Source organism: Centruroides vittatus, unplaced genomic scaffold, assembly GCF_030686945.1.
Source record: "Centruroides vittatus isolate TY-2023 unplaced genomic scaffold, ASM3068694v2 contig_884, whole genome shotgun sequence".
Taxonomy (NCBI): Eukaryota; Metazoa; Arthropoda; class Arachnida; order Scorpiones; family Buthidae; genus Centruroides; species Centruroides vittatus.
In genome coordinates, this window is record NW_027122576.1 from 3,300,638 (window position 1) to 3,319,386 (window position 18,749).

Here is an 18,749-nt window from a genome sequence, read left to right on the forward strand (position 1 = left end):
ATTTAATTTGAGTAATTAATTAAAAAATATAATAAAAAATGCTACAAATTTTACTTTATATAACTTTTTAGCCTGTCAGATAACAATAAACTTTATATTAGTGAAAAGAAAATTATAATGTGATAATAACAGAAACAAATATTTCATTTAATGGGAAATCTGCTGCTGGAAGTGATTAAAGTTTCTTAGCGGATATGTTTATTTCTGTTACAATTTATTCCATTATCCCACAAAATTTGAACTTTACTGCTGCTTTATTTGATGTCATTTTTCTATTTGAGGTTCATAATTAGTGGCCTTTGAGACTTTTCATGAGAGCTTTAGGATCCTGCTTTCACACTGCAAACTATGTATATATTTTTTCTAGTTGTTAATTTAATAATTTTGTGTATGTTTCTTTCAGTTTAGTTTAATTATCTATGTATTAAAATCAAAGAAAATGATAATTTATTATTTAAGTGCTGTTTTAATCTGCTAGTTAACTTGAATTGATTGAATTTTCAAAGATTTTTTATATTTTGTCCAATTATTTCTTAAAATATAAAATTGTTAAAGTAAATTAAAATATTTCAAGGAAGATATTATTTTATTTACATTATTCAAAATAAGATTTAAATATAATTATCTCAATAAATGTGAAGTAATCAGAAGAATTATACAATTCTAAGGAGTTATATTTAGTTAATATTGGTATATATTATATTTTATTTTCTAAATTTATTAAATAATGAAATTTATTTAACTCTATCGATTCAATAGAAATATTAATTAGCATTCTAATTCTGTAGAATATTAATGACCTGAAGCAGATCCATATTGGATCGAAAATGTTTGTCAGTTCGTAATTATTTTAAATATATTAATGTGCTGCTACTTTTGAAGGTTCTTAGTGAAGTTATTTAGAAATATTAAATTCATATTTTTAGTTAATTATTCATTTTTTGTCAAATTTTGTATTTAGTTTATTCTTTTGATTAAATACTTTAGGATTTGATTTGATGAATATGTTTTAATACATCTATATAATATATAATTATTATTTTTTTAATATTTTACTACTTATTAAAATTTATTTATTCAAAATTCAAATTATTATGTAAAAAAGAAAAAATTTTCAGTTATTTTATGTTCAGTTTCATTTAAAATCATTAAAAGTGGAAAATATCTCATTGAACAGAAAATTTAATTATGTTCATTACGTAGAGGTTTGATTTAATTTTAATTGAAAAACTAAATTCAATAAAACAAAATTTTATAGAGTAAAATTATTGTAGTTGAAATTCCAAATAGTGCATAAATTATATAAGAATTTTTTTAATAAAAATGATTAACTTGACTACTAAATTTTATAGTTGGCAATAATGATCAACTAGCTACTTTTTTAATGCTCCAAAGTTATAAAATATGTAGTCCTTTAGATATAAAAATAAATATATTATGATAAAATTTGTTGCTCTAAACAATAAAATTTATCAAATATTAAATAATCTGTTGTTTATAAATGAATGTGTAAATGTATTTTTAGCAACGTTTTATAAATTGAAATGAAATCAATGTTGCCATAAATATTATATATATTGTAAACTGTGCATTTGTTCTTGTCTTTCAAATTGCCTTTTTGTTAATTGAAATTTGTTGTATATAAATAAGATTTTTAAATTTAAATATATATATAATGATAATTTTAATATTTAATTACAAGTAATTTATGATTATTTAATAGTTTTTTTTTTTGCATATATTATATGACTTTGGTAATAACTATTCCACTGTATTTATCAATATAATAATATTTAGTGTAGTGAAGTGTATAAAATATATATATATGATATAAATGTGAATATATATATATATATATATATATATATATATATTTATCAAAATTTTGATAAATGGAGAAACGATTCTTCATTTATATGTAAACTGATTTTTATTAGATGGATTATTAAAATATATAAATATATATATATATATATTTATTTATTTTTCCATTTGCATTTTATTTGTGTGTAAAATATATATTTGTTGATGTAATGGAACTGAATTTGTTTAATTTTTAATTATAAATTTGGAAGTTTTGTTAAAATTTTATAAGATTTAAGCTTTTAATTCAAATAATTAAAATGAAGTGGTAAATAATTGTTTAAGTTTTAACTTATACCATTATTTTATTTTTGAAATTTAGCTAAGCATGAACAGATTTTAATTTTATTTATTTTACTGCTATGCTTTTGTTACCTGATATGTTTTAACTATTTTTCATTTAATTAGTTATTTTCCCCTTCTGTAGTGGGTTGACATTGCTGAGAATGATGACAATGGTTCTGTAAGCAATTTTTTGCACTGCTTATTTTATAACACATTTAACACTGTATTTTTAAATACTAACTTTTTAAAATTTACAAAATTTAAATTTTTATTTATGTAAAATTTTAATATTTTATGCTGTACTATTAAAATATTTTAATATTTATTTTTTTAAATAGTAAATTTAATTTTTGTTATCATACATTTTTTTTTTTAATTTAAAATTTATTTAAGTAAATTTTAAGTTTATTAAATTAATAATTTGTTGTTTTAAGGTATTTAAATATGATTTTAAATGGTTTCCAAATATTAATTTCGTTATAAGTAAATATATGCTATATATAAAATTATTTACATTTGATTTCAATTTTTTTTTTAAATGCCAATTATGAATTAAAAACTTTATTTTTTTTACAAAATTTGTTTTGCATGTAAAATTTATTTTGATTGATTTGCATGATGCATGATGTTTTTATTTAGTATTTATTTATCAATTTTTTTTTTTTTAAATAAAATATAATTGCATCCATCCAAAATCAGAATATATATTTGGATGCCATTGATACAAAAATGCTTGTTATGTAATGTTACAAACAAAAATGAATTGTTTTTCTTTGCCTTTCTTTTCTTTTTCTTTGACTTTTATGACACGCATCCCTTTCCTTCTTTTCTACAGTGGGTCCAGGAAGGATCCCCATCACACAGCACATCTATCAAAATTCAGTCTCCCCATCAGTTTGTCCCTAAAAGCGGTGATCCCAACGAATTCAAACGCAAACAAAAAGAGGTCAGTTCAGTTACATTCTTTCTCTGCTTGCATTTTATCTTTTGTTATTTCTTTTTGAATGCCTTGCATTTTGATGAGTTAATGCTTGTTTTGCAAATAGTAGTTATTTAATTTCTATTTTGAAAGTTTGCCCATATTTTTTTTTTTTTTATAATACTATTATTTAAAATCAATAAAATATAAATAATAAGTAAAGTAAAATATATATATTTTACTTTGGTTTATATATATATATATGTATGATAAACAAATTCAGTTTTAAAACCATATTTTCAAAATTTAAGATAATTATATCAATAAAAGTGTGTAGACAGTTTTAGACAATAGAATTATATTATAATTACTGGTACATAAAATATTGTATTAATTTGCTCTTGAAATAGATGATTCTGTAAAATTTAGAATTCGTTACTTGCTAACAAGGGCATGTTTAATTTAAAACTTTTCTTTGTTTACAATTTGTATATGACAAATTTAGCAATTACAAAAATAAAGTATAAATTATCTTCAGTTTTGAATTTCTTTTTCTTCTTAATTACATATATTTCTGATGATAAAAATTATTTTAAAAAAATTTTAAAAATAAGTATAAACAAGAATAATATTTTATTAAAAACTAAAAATAAAATATTCTTACAACTGAAATTAATATTTTCAAATTTTAAAATAGATTTCCTATCATAGTATGAAAATTTTGTAGTTATTATTTACAAATTTATGCTTATTAAGTTGTCAATTATTCAGTAGTTCCATATTGAAAAATTTTTATTGATTAAAATATTTTAATTATAAGAAACATTAAAGTTTTAAAAAAATTATTAAAATAAATGAAATAAGAATGATTTATAAATAAATAATTTAAACTTTTTTGCAGTCTTTATCAAAATTTATGTCACATATTTTATCATAGAACAACAAACCAAAAATCATATTTTTTTAATATTAAACTGATGATCCTAGAATTTTATTAAAGTCCATTGTCGGATCTTATTTATTCTGTTAAAACATTTAAAAGGTCAAAACTAAATTTAAGCCAATTTAAACAAAATTATCTTATCTGTATGTTGTAATTAATAAATTTATCCTTTAAAATAATTTATAACAAAATGAAAATATTATTAGACTGGGCAAAATTGTTCATAGTTTCAAATTTCAAAATAATTCATTAAAAGCTATATATATATATAATATATAATTGTAATAATTTTTATAAATATTTTATATAAAAACTAATTAAAATAGGCTACATTTGAAGTATATGAGAAAATAATAATTTTTTAATGTTGTTAGTTGAAGGTCCAAAGCCAGATTATTTATGGACTAAAATAATAATTAATAGCTCAATTACATATAACTCAGCTTTTTTTTTCTCTGCCATATGAACACTTTGGCCTTTTTCCAGGCCCATCATGGATTTGAGTAAGTCACAATATGATGAAGGATGAGGCTTGATGAGGACTGTTCATAAAAATTTCTGGGGTTTTCTGTCTGGATTCAATCTTTGGTTTCCAGGAGCATCAAACTGATGTCTGTGCTACCTTAGTCATCTGGCTGGTACATAATTTGGCTTAAAGATAGGCAGTTAGATCAACACTATGTGTTAAGCTTAATAATTTATAAATTAAATTTAAAAGTTTTGGAAAGAAAGATTGGCCTAGAACAGGACTCAAATTTATTTTGGATGTTAGGTTTTTATCATCATTAGAAATCTAAACATAAAAGTGGAATTTAAACAGAAAACACACTGCCATAGAAACAGGATGGAAATAAATTTAAGATTAAAGAAATTTAAGAATAGGAAATAAATTATAGTATAATTAACCAAAATAAAAAAATAACAAAGAAGCTGGATAATCAATAAAAATATGTTTTTATTCCTATAGCTTTGTAGGAATCCAATCATTTCAAAGCATATTTTAATCAGTTTTTAGGCATATTTTTGAATTCATTCTTAATATTTTATGTTATTAACTCATCAAATATTATGATTTTAAAATTTGAACATTATTAAAATAATAATGAACGTCAAGTAATGATAATTAAATGATATATAGATTCTTTTAAAATGATTGCATACACAATTTAGTAATTTAATTTTGTCATTATCAATCTTAAAAAACAAATATTCTATAAAATGTTAAACAGTTAACATTTTGGAAGTTTGTCAATACTGTAATCTTCTTATAATTATATAATTTTATAATCACAAATAATTAAAAATAATATTATATTATATTTATTTTACATCATTTAACAATAATATTACAAATTTAGTCTTTGTGTATAAGAGTTTCTGGAACTCTACTGTATTGTGTCATTCAAAAACAAAAAATTCTAATTTTTTACTCTTTAACTTAATATTAGGATCAAATAAGTTATCTTTCTTCACTGATAACACTTGAAAATAACATTAATTCTGTGTGTTAACAAAGAATATAATCCTTTTTCCAAATCTGTTGTACAAAATGCCTCTAGGTGAATGTCACTAACTTGAAAGTAGCCACAGAATAGCCAATATTTTTATAAATTAAAATTTAACTACAAATAGAAATAGTCACTATTGATACGTAGGTTAATATGTATATGAATTTGCAGATATTATATCTTTAAGAAAATTTTGCTGTTTAGACTAGCATCATCGCTGTCTGTAAAACTTGTCATTTTCAGTAACACGTCACCTTCTAAGTCCACATTAAGTCAAGTTTGCAGGACTGCTGTTGAATAATAACCTGCAGGGACAAATTATTTCAATCATTAAGTAGCCTTTTAACTTAATTTTAAAATTTAATGAAATAAAATATGTTATCATGTATGATAATCTGGTAATATTCATTTTTTAAATTATATTTGACATTAATATTATATTTTTTTGCCAATCTGAAACCGTGTCGCTATACTTTTTGTTGCTTAAACACTATGAAGTGTAATTAATCAACCACTAGGCATTCTTTCATTTTTTTATTTTTTATTCAGTTGATATTATTAATATTATAATGAGCAGGGGCAGAACGTTAAGTAAATTATATTAATAAACATATATTATTATTATTATAACAGTTTCTAAATATCATACAAGTTAATCACATACTAATGAAAGTGTTAAAATCTATTGGATTTTATAGATATAGATAGATTTTAACATCATAGCAATTAGAAAATGGCACTCTTGCATACATCTTGCATACATGATCAATAGTCACAGCCAACTGAATATAATAAGATGAACTGGACAACTGGATATTTTCTATGGCAATCACTTGATTTAATTATGCTGTTCTGATACAATATAAATGTAATCACATACATATAAAAATTCAGAACAGAAATACTATTATTGAGGCAATCACATTGCTGAAGAATCATAATGATGAAATTATTTAAGAGATTTTTAGTTCTCAGTATTAGCAAAACATGGAACAACAGGTAATGTTTGTTAAATTCATTTTAATTTGTGAAATTTTTATAATTTAATAATCAAGTAGTTATTGTTTTGCGAAAATTAGTAAAGAAATGATGATAAAAGAATTATTTCTATACAAGAGCTTAATTATTTCTATAAAATACATATATAAACTGAAGTGCAATAAAAGGATACCTATTATATTAATGATAATTATTACACATTTTTGATGGTAATAGAATAAATTGAATTTGTTTTAAAAAGCTTTGCATTTTATTTGCATATCTACATAATATAACTTTGAATATATTCATATAGAAATATTTTGTGAAAATGATTGATGAAAGTATTTATTTATGATTGAAGATTGATGAAACTAATGAGGACAATCTTGTGTATCGACAGTTTGATTCCTTTATATCAGTGTTTTTCAACCTTTTTCTCATAGAAAACCATAAAATTATGGATAATTTTACATGGACCAATAATTACATACAACTACAAATTATGCTTATTTATTACATTTATACATCTTATACTATTTAAATGTCATTTGTAATCAACTGCACTAACATCAATATGGTCAAATATTTTTTTGCAGATTGGTGAAGTTTTTTCACATACCAGCAGTTGAGAAAAACTGCCTTACCTAGTACCGATCACAATAATTGCAGTGATAATTAGAAAATGTGAAAATTACCAAAATTAGAAGATAAAAATTATATCAACAATACACTTTTTTCTAAAATATATTTGTATACATGGTATGATCCAAAAGTTCAGGGACTGCAGTAATCTATGACAACAAAAGCATGTATTTGAAGTTACAGCATATGAAATGGATTCTACCAAACCACCTCTACATGTTCGGGTTAATTTCACCCATGTCATGTGATTAAACCGTGAGCGCTGCTGTTTTTTTTTTTTCGGAGATAGCTACCTTTGTTCTGCGACGTAATAAAAGTGGAGTTTCAAGAACAACCTCCAACATTTCTACTTTGCCATGGTACACCTTTCTTAGCAATTTTAAAGTTTTCATAGGTGTTTTACCTAAACGCTGACAAAATTTAATGTTGGAGGTTGTTCTTGAAACTCCACTTTTATTACGTCGCAGAACAAAGGTAACTATCTCTGGAAAAAAACAGCAGCGCTTGCGGTTTAATCACATGACATGGGTGAAATTAACCTGAACACGTAGAGGTGGTTTGGTAGAATCCATTTCATACGCTGTAACTTCAAATACATGCTTTTGTTGTCATAGATTACTGCATTCCCCGAACTTTTGGATCGTACCATGTATAAAACCTGAATTCAAAAATCAAATCTTGGTCGAAGGTATTTACATTAAAATATATAAATAAAATTTACTGAAGCTACAAAATCATCTTTCATGTTTTGTCATTACACACACCAGTGACTTCCAAAAACAATTTTCAGTTATGGAGACCTTTTATTTAAGGCTAGATCTCTGCAATAAAATGCAAAATGGATAAAAATGACTTCCAGTGATTATGCCAATACTATAATTTACAATAAAGTTTCATTAAAATCAAATCTTGACCTTGATTTTAATGAACTTTATTGTGAATTATAGTATTGGCATAAATGCCAGAAGACATTTTTATCCATTTTGCATTTTATTGCAGAGATCTAGCCTTAAATACAAGGTCATCTCCATAACTGAAAATTGTCTTTGGAAGTCACTGGTGTCTGTAACAATAGAATACGAAGACAATTACCTTTCATAAATTTTATTTATATATTTTAACTGAATTCAAAACTTAAATAGAACTACATTTTTTCTGCAAGATACTCTTTACAATGGTATATTTATAACATTATCAATCATTAGAATATTTTAGAGTTTGTTTATTCTTTATAGAAAAATTGAATTAAATACTCTGTATAGATAAAAACTTTATCCAGTTATAATAGTTAAAAGTTTTCTATTTAAATTTAAGAAACTACTTAAAAAGATATAATATTTAAGTATTATCATATTTATCGCATGAAAAGTTTATTTTGAATGAATTTTTTTATTTCATGTAAATTCTGTTTTAAAAATGAATTACAAATACAGTTTTATGAAATAAGAATAAATAAGCTTGTAAATTTTTAATTACTTTGAAAATTTATAATAATTAATTTTGTGATATATTTTATGTAATGTAAATAAAATTTAGTTAAAGGCAAATAGAATGAGTGCCAAAGTAAATGCAGGACCACAGTCTCAAATTTTGGAAGGTGTTACTTGGGAAGAAGTAAGAAAAATGCAAGTAAGTATTTTAAACAAAATCTTTGTATTATCTTATATTTTTAATAATTTGCATATAAATTATTTATAAAAAACATGAAGAGTTAAGAGATAAAACAATAGAACAAATAAAAAAAATTATTTACAATTTTTCGTGATTACTCAGGATATATTATCTTCATAATTGAAGTTTTAGACTATTTACAAAAATTAAATATTTTTGAGTCTATCTTAATTCTTTTACATCACCACAGAAGTAACAGTTAACATGGTAACTTGATCATTTTTAACATTGTGGATTTTTTACCTGTTTTTTACCTTTGTTTTTAAGAAGTATTGTCTTCAAAAAAAACCATGTTAACTGTTACTTCTGTGATGATGTAAAAGGATTAAGATAGACTCAAAAATATTTAATTTTTGTAAATAGTCTAAAACTTCAATTACAAAAAAAAATTGTTTATGCATAATACTTAATGCAAAGGATGTTAGTTTTATATGTTATCAATCTTATATTCTAAATGTTGACAATATTTCTATAAGATTCTTTTAACAAGTAGTTTTTAAAACTATTACTGAAGACACTGTTTCATATTCAAAGTATTAGATATTATCTCGTATTGAATTGGCTGCATTTTTATTAATGTCACAAAAAATTAATGAAGTGAACAGAAAAGCCATTACAGCTAAACATGTAAAGAAAGTTAGAAAAGATTAACATTTTTCTGTATTTTAACCAATAGGAATACTTTTAAAGAATCTACTACTTGATTGTGAAATAGAAGCAGAAGGTTAAAAAAACCACACATGTATTGTGAGAATGATTCTACCAAATTAGCACTTTTTGAATCATGAAGATTCCACTTTATCAGTGATTATGAAACATGTTTCAGACTGAATACAGAAACATTTGATATGATGAAATGTTATCAATAAAATTGTTATGTAATAAAAGTGGATCATTGATAGTTGATGTTTTGTTAATAATAAAAAAATAATAGATGTTCTCCAATTATCAGCAGTTTAAGAGATATAACAACAAAATACAGTTATTTCTGTAAAAATTAGAATTACACAGGACTCTACAAACTTACTGGCTTAAGCAGGTTTTTTGTCTTAGGCAAGCTTGAACAAAAAAAATAGTCACTGCTTCAAATGTGAATGTATTTTTTTTTTTTTTTTTTTTAACCAGGTTTCCATTTAGACATGGTATTTGCTATATTTATTGAAATGGTACATCTGTTCTAAATGAACAGAATTTTTGTTGCAAGACAATGGATAAGGCATAGAACTGCAAATATGAATGAGTATTCAAACTTCTAATTGAAAATATATACTTTTAGAAACTTTCTTGGGTGCTTTACTTCCTAGTTTCAATAACTCTGGATCTCATTGAACATTTAATGTAGTACTCTGAAATTTCTGAATAAAACTTTAATAAATTTTCAATACATTTTGGCTATATCAAACAAAATCTTTCAAAAAAAAAAAAAAAAAAAAAAAAAAACTTGACAGTCATATTTGATGATGTAGTTTTCCTTATAATGTCAGGAATGCCAAGATTTCTTTCAAATAAGAATATTTTTCATTATTTATTATTATTTATATGAAAATAATTTGTTTTAGGATGCTATGATGAGTGGTACAGGAGATCAAGTGGTATTAGTTGGAGCAGCATCTAAAGGGATTATTCAGAGAGATTTTCAACATAATGCCCTTGTTTATAAGAGTGCTTATGCAAAGAATCCATTTGATAGTGTTTCAGACAAAGAGCTTGAAGAATATAAAAAATTAGTAGAAAAAAGGCAGCGTGGAGAATTAGGTATTTATTTTGATTTTGATGCAAAGAATATATCAAAATTAAAAACAGAATATAATTAAAATTTATTTTCAATATTTTTTATTTATAAAACGCATAGTAATTTTTAAATTGCCAAATTTTTGGTGTCATATTGTAAAAATAAAATTTACATTGCTTTTTCAGGTATCTGCTTATTTTAATCATTATTAATATATTCATGTGTTAATTTGAATTTAAACTGTCGTTTGATTCTATAACATTTGATGATTCATTGGAAGAATTTTTGTAACTTAAATTAAATAAAATAAAAAATTCAATAAATTTTTTACATATAAGAGACATTTGGCTGATTGAAAAAGCATCATGAATTTTATTTTTATAAATAGTAATGTTATTTCTGATATTATTAAAATGATTATTAATAAATCATTGTAAAACTTAAAAGATATCATCTATTCGTAACTCCCTTTCTGAATAGATAAAAATATTTTACTTCTTAACTAAAAGATTTTGATGTATTTTTATATTCCAAAAATAATGTACAAGTGATAGATACATTCTGTTTAAAAATTTACTACTGTTACAGAATAATATTTAAAAAGATTAATTATAAATATGAATCTGTAATAGATTTATTAAAATGTTATAAAATGAAATTCTACATAAATTCCCTTAAGTAGTCCCACATGATTGCCTAGACACTTACGCAACCATTTATAATTAACAGAAAAATATTAAGATGTGCTTAATACATGTTTTAAATTTTAATATGTAACCAATTCAAACACTGTTATTTTGTAGGAATTATCACAACCACAGACTCCAAAATACTAGCCAATCAACAACTTTATTTTACCTGAAATGCATCTTGGTAAAATAAAGTCGTTGATTGGCTAGTATTTTGGAGTCTGTGGATCTGATAATTCTTAGAAAATAATGATGTTTGAACCAGTTACATATTGAAATTTAAAAAAAAAAAAAAAAAAAAACAGAATAGAAGCAGAAGGATAAATTAAAACATTTTTACTCTAATTCCATAATGACATCAGGTTTTGAGAGGTTTATATGTCTAATGTTGTTCATATTTCAGTACAGTGTTTCTGAATACACAGAGCAAAATTTTATTAAAAATATATCGAATATTAATATTAATCGACTTCAGAAAAATATATGTAAATCAGGATATTCAGCACAGTGAGTAGCATTTACTAGTTCTCTGTGTTTGGAATGTTAAAAGCTGAAGAAACACGGCTTGCTGACTTACGATTCAATTCAGTGATACTAGGAGTGGGCTAACTGAATCATTTGCCATCCACAAAAATGCAAATTCACTCATAAAAATCATATGTAAAACAAAATCCTACTGTACTTCCTTCATATTTGTAATATAATGATATAAATTATAAAAAGAATAATTGTTATATTATATTATTTATTAATAGAATAAAGTATTTTATTCAAAATTTTTTGCCAAAAAATAATTAATGTAAAAATTTTTAAGTGGAAGAAGAAATTCCTGATGAAATTAAGCCATTATTGGTTGAACCTGTTCGAATAGAAACAGAGCAACAACAACATCCAGAATTAATAACAACACCTGTAGAAACAAAATCGCCACCTAAATCACCTGTAACACCTGCTTCTGAAGAAGGTAAAAGATTAATGAATTTCATATTCATCAACATATTTAGAATATTCCATTATATTCTGTATAAGCTAAAAGAAAATAACTTTTTCATAAATATGATTTTAAAAAATGATTTTAGTGTAGCATATTAATCTTTATTATTGCTGAAAATTTAATTGTTAAGAAAATAAACCATATTAAACAAATTTAAGTATCCAGAAATTAACAAGAAAATAATAAAATTCAGATTGATGAAAGATATTTGTATAATTAGAAAAACAATTCTTGTTCCTATGCTATCATTGGAGTTATATTTTAATTCATAAGTTATTACATAATATTTTAATTGTAAATTAAAGTTTGAAATCTTCTTATATTAATATTTGTATATACAATTTTTATTATTCACTATTTTCTTAGTATTTTTTTTCAATATATTTTATATCTTATTTTAGTTTTTAAACTTTAAAACAGCAATACTTCATTATCTAAGATTTTATGAAATCCAAGCTTTTAACTCAAAATTTTTATTCATTTTATTGGATTTTTTGACTGTTTTGTATGTTATATAAAATATTTTTATACTATTTCAAACTTTATCTTTAATACTAATTGACTCTATTAATATTACAAATTTGGTTTAGAATTTTCTAAATATTCTAAAACAGATTCTAATTATTCTAAAATTCTGCATTCTGTAAACATATTCTGTGATTTTAAATATTGGAAAAAGAAAATAAATTTTATAATACAAAATCAAGAATTGATTATAAAATTAATTAGAAAATTGTTTTTGATTTTAATTTTGTAAAATTATTAAATTGAAGTTATTTGCAATAAATGCTTCTGCTACTTCTTAATTGCTTGCAACAAATTTTACTTTCTACTTTTTAAGATTGTTTACTTGTAAACAAACTAAATATGTTTTTATTTAAAGCCTTAGATTAATATATTATTTCTACAAAAAAGTTGTGTAAGGAAAAAATAATGATAATTTTTGTCATAATATAATATCAATACACATCATCATCAAAACATATTATTGTTAAACATATATAATTAATATATTACAGTGATGTTAGGCAGTTTATGTAAGCAGTTTTTAATATTTTCTATTTTAATTTGTATTATAAATAAATAATAATGGAATTTGAAATAATTTTTAAAAATTTTACTTTATATTTTATGAACAAATTATTTTCATTTGGCTAAAATTTTTAATTTTAAGTAATAATTATAAGAATAATATTACCACTAATTTATAGTAGTAATATTATTCTTATTATAACTATTATTTAAAAGTGATTAATGAATGACTAATTATCTGTTCTTTACTATGAAACATATGTGTGTAATATAATGTAATTCATATACCAAGTGATCGTAATTAAAGTAGTCCTATTCAACACTGTCTAGAGAGATATTTAGCAATTCAAATTCAATCAGATTTGGTATGATGACATTTCCATAAATACAGTAGAGAGTCGTTAATCGGTATCAATTGGGGACTGGGGTTGTTCAGATTAGTGATTTGTTCGGATTACCAATTATGTACGAAAAAATATATTAACTTGTCCGATGTTCAAATTTTTCTCCGTTGCGTGTCGCTTCGTGTTGAATTTTCGTCGATTTTAAGCCTAACGAAAATTTTTATAATAATAATCGAGGCTATCGTATCGTAAAAAATTATTTCTTCATTTTGTACAAACAAAATAAATATATTGAAGAATATAAAAACATGAAAATTATACTTTAGAAGTAAATCTAGTATCAAAAACGTTTGATTCAGCACGACACAGTCTGACTGAAAATCGTGCCGATTACCGGCGATTCCGATTACCAGGGTTCCGATTTACGAGTTTCTACTGTAATACCAAAACTTGACACTATGCAACTTTTGGAAATGAAAAAAACAGTTTCATTTGTAGACACACTTAAAAAATGTTGCAAATTTTGCAGTCTTAAAATACAGTGTCATGTTGCATGTGACACTGTCTTTCAAGGAAGCATCACAGATCAATTACAATTAGTGGTTAGGTACACTTTTCATTCCTTCAGGATTTGAACCTTTAGAATGTGGACCATATTGAGCAGTATTCCCTGAATCCCTGCTGTATTGTCTCTGTATAGCATGAGTGTCTTATACAAATAAAATGTTTGTTTGCAGTGCCAAAAATGGTGAGTTTTGATACTAACTTTTTTATGGAAATATGTTCTACATGTCCCGAAATGTCACATACTAGATTTGATTGCACTTGGACTACTAAATATCTCTCTAGACATTATTGAATAGAAATATTTTAATTACAATCATTTGGTGTCAGAGTCGTCAAGAAGCTGGAGGAGCTGGGAACTTTTCTCCAAGCCAGAGAAAACTTGTAGTGATTCCTGTAGTGATATAGTGAGGCCTGTAAAATTCTTAACCCTACAAAATTAACATTATTTTTGCTAATGGAACATAAAATCTTTAAGACTGCTTTTTTTTGGTAAAGAAACATCCTGTGTATTTTATTTTTTCAAAAGACTGAAAAGGTTAAAGGAGCCTTCTAAGAGGCAAAGGGGATGCTCTAAACTTCTGGTCCTCATACAAGTTCTCAATGGCCTCATTGGTGTATATATATAATATAATTAATATTTTATTTAATAATTTAATAAATTTTATATATATAAAATTGTAAGTATAAAGATATATAGAATTATTGCTAAGTATGTATATATACAAGAATGTATGTATATACTTACAATATTATACAATATTTGTTTCCTTATTAATATATGATAAATTATTGCTGATGATACTATTTATTTTTTCATTCTAATAATTTAATTTATTGACTAAATTTTTTAAAATAGTTTTTTAAATACAAATTGTATTTTATAAATCATATCTAAAACTTTGGTTGAGAAGTACAGTACAGTTAGTTCAAGGTTTTTTATTTCTGAATGCCGATCCAGAAACTGCAGTAAAATAATTAAAATTTTTTAATTTTTATTTTCTAAAAAAATGGCATCATTTAATTAATAGCTGAAATTATTTATGCTTTACTGCATTAAATTAAAATTGTCATATCCAAATATTATTTTTCTTTTTTAAATTTATTTATCAAGGAGCTTTAGTTAATTTTAAAATGTTCTTTCTTTACTATTTATGTGTATTCACTCAGTTCGCAAGAAACCAAAGATTCCTCCCAAGCCAATTCTTCATCCTGTATCTCGTGAACCTAAAATATTCATCACAGATGGTTGGTTGTTTTCTGCTTAGAATTGTATTTATTTCAGATTTTTGTTGTGCATGTGGAGACATGACATTGAATTTGCATGCAGTTTTTGCAATTAAATGCACTAATTGTTTTTTATTTTGATTTATAAAACACGAAATCCTGATAACAGTTGTCTACATAAAATATTTTTAAACAAGTGAATGGTAATTATTTTAAACATCATTAGTTCTCTAATCTTCTGACATGTTTACTAGATAATATAATGCAATTAATTATGAAATGAATTTGTGAAGATCATCTAAACATCTAGCATATCATATCAAAGTTTAAATTAACTTAATCAAAAATTAAGTTTTATTGTAATCAATAATTTGGTATAAAATTATAATAAAATACAAATGATATAAATTTGATATATTACAGTATTTAAAATGTTACTTTCTGTTTCAATGTGCATAAATTTGGGTTACATTGTTGATATAATTATTTTTCTTGACATTTGATTTTCAAATTGTCTATTGCAAGTTTTCTTTAATCTTTTGCATATGTTTTAAATTATACATGTAAATAACATTCATTGAATTGAAAAATTACAGTGAATTCTTGATACATAAAAAAAATTTAAGCACCCACTACTTTTTTTGTAACTGTATACTTAGAAAAAATGCCCTTTCTCTGTTGATAAGAACTCCATATTTATATCATCCAAAAGATACAATATTAACAATTTTTAATTTTTAAAAATTAATGTTGCATCTTTCGGTTAAAATTGTGATGCTTATATTTATAAAATATAAATAAAAATATTTGGTATTTAGATTTACTACATTTCCTATAATAATTGCCTACTGAGCAAATTGGAGTAACAAAAAATATTGATATAAGGAAAAAAGCATGATTCCAGAAGAGAAATAAAATTAATATAAAAATTTAATAAAATTGGTTAAATTGGAATATTATGACAAATATATAATTTGAATGAAGTATTTGAATTACTTTAATTAATGGTCACGTAATGATAATATCTACATTTTTATAAAGTTTATAATAGGATGAATACTAAATTATTTCATTGAAATTTAAATAATTATTGTACAATAATCAATCAATATGCTGTTGTTGTTAAGTGCATTTGAAGCAATGCTGACTCGTAATGATCTGGTGGATAACGGTCTTAAATACTGTTCTGTCATTTGCCAGTTTGCTTATTTCTCAGTGGCTCGTGCCAATTTCTGCTGTAGTTGCCATGTCTGGTGCCATGCCATCTCATAATAGAGGTCAACCCCTTTTGTGCTGGTCTTCCAATTTTCCAAGCATTATGTCCCTTTCTAATGATGGTTTGCTTGAAAAAATATGACCCAAAAAGGCTAAGCAGAGTTGTTTCAACATATGGGCCTCCATAAGTTAGTGTGGATTTATCTGCTCTAGCACTGAGATGTTTGTTTTGTGTGCTGCCCTTGGTATATGCAAAAGTCTGCACCAGCACTGCAGTTCACAGATGTGAATTGTTTTTCTGTTTTTTTTTTTTTTTCTTTTTAGCAGTCTAGCATTCACTTTCATTTGATGCAATTGGAAAAAATCTTGTAGTGTTGAGTTTTATCTTTAATTTATGAGAAACATCTTTTGACCCTAGGACTTCTTCAAGATCTCTGCTCTTTTTCCAAGTAATATTTATCTTTGAATTTCTTCTGTGCTGGAGTTGTTTCAGTTGATTACTGAGCTGAGTAAGGTTATTCAAGTTTAATGTCACCAATTTTAAGCCCTTTTTTGACTACCTATTTCTTCCCTGTTACATTTTTCACCAATTTTTAGATACCCCCCATACTGAGATCACACTTAATTAATCTGCCATCCCCTACAATACAGGGTGACAATAATTAACCCGTACAAGTTTTTTGTATTGTAAATTTATTAAAAAAATGAAAATTAGCAAAACAGCAGCATATAACAGTGACAATACTTTACGTATTAATCAGATATTCAGCCAGTTTCAAAGTGGCCTCCTTTTGATTTGATGCAGAGCCCCAAACGTGTTTTAAAATTCTCAGCGATGGGCCGTGCTCTTCTGGAGACAGTTTGTCTCACTCCCAGCGCAAGGATTGCTTCAGCGTCTCCAAACTTTCATGGCGCTTAGAACAGGCCCTGGTATCCAAAATGGACCACACACTATAGTCCATTGGGTTCAGATTCGGCGAGTATGGTGGCCATTCCGCAGACGAGATGAAATCGGGAAAATGAGCCTTGCACACTCCTGAGTCTTCTTCGCCCTGTGTGTTGGCGCCGAGTCCTGCTGAAACGTCCATTTCGCACTGCCAAAATGCTGCTGAGCCCACAGAAGTACCACAGCCTCGAGAATGTCACGGTGTTACACATCTTGATTAATTTTGGCCCCTTGATCGACGAAAACAAGGAGTGTCTTGCCGCTCGCACAAATTCCACCCCAAACCATGACTGACATTGGATTTTGTGATGTTTGATGACGGCTGAGCGGGAGCCCCTGCGGACCAGTTCCTGTCGTTTTGATGGTTGTACGGAGAAAAGCTTCTCGTCTGTGAAGAGAATGCACTCCCATTGTCGACCTGCGGCCCGACGCTTGAGTTAACGGGATCTTTGGAGTCTCACGCACTTGTTTTCATCGGTGAGGAGCTGAACCTTTTGGAACTTGTAGGGCTTGAGTACGAGTTCCTTTTTCGCCATTAACCGCACCGATTCGCGATTGATTCTGATCTCACGAGCAATTTTTCTCATGGAGACCTTTGCATGTCAGTCAACTCGCTTTGTGATGATCTTGCGGTTCCTAGACGTGTTGACAGTGCGCTTTCTTCCACGTCCGGGACGGTCACCATTGTGGCCAAGCTCCTTGAATCGCCGAACTGCATCTGAGACTGTCATTTTTGGAACACCGAGCAGACGAACAATTTCACATTGATGTTTTCCTTGCCGCAATAGCTCCAAAATTGCACAACATTTGTTTGACACCATTAAAAAAGTAAAGAACTAACCCTTATTACATCAAAAGTACATCTACACGGGCAGGAAATCATGGAGAATTAAACAATAGTATGTAAATTGGTGACAGTAAAAAAGTTCAGGTGCAGCATTGCTACAAACTTTGTACGGGTTAATTATTGTCACCCTGTAAAATCAAGAATTTCTGTAAAACAGGTCTACAGTACATTAATTTATTTGTATTCCCTGCCAAGACAAGGCTAATTTTAAAAATAAGCCAATAAAAAAAAACAAAATTCACTGATTTACCACAGAAGAGTCCGATGACATTATACTAAGTTAATATGTTATACACTGATATATCCTTCAGCAGTATCTTTATCTATAATCCGTATCTGTAAATGTT

The 18,749-nt window shown here is 25.4% G+C and overlaps 1 protein-coding gene across 12 annotated transcripts in view; it reads left to right on the forward strand.

Annotated features, from left to right (window-relative positions):
- The window catches only part of hts (adducin 1-like protein hts), a 106,025-nt gene that overhangs the window by 70,897 nt on the left and 16,379 nt on the right, over positions 1-18,749 (forward strand). For 6 of the 12 annotated variants that reach the window (XM_067280525.1, XM_067280524.1, XM_067280528.1 and 3 more), the window contains exons 10-15: positions 2,291-2,326; positions 2,984-3,094; positions 8,678-8,770; positions 10,372-10,567; positions 12,048-12,197; positions 15,338-15,415. In XM_067280525.1, coding sequence (XP_067136626.1) covers positions 2,291-2,326; positions 2,984-3,094; positions 8,678-8,770; positions 10,372-10,567; positions 12,048-12,197; positions 15,338-15,415 — 664 coding nt within the window. The remainder of the gene's footprint in view (positions 1-2,290; positions 2,327-2,983; positions 3,095-8,677; positions 8,771-10,371; positions 10,568-12,047; positions 12,198-15,337; positions 15,416-18,749) is intronic. The other 6 variants (XM_067280529.1, XM_067280532.1, XM_067280531.1 and 3 more) reach the window with 2 other exon arrangements.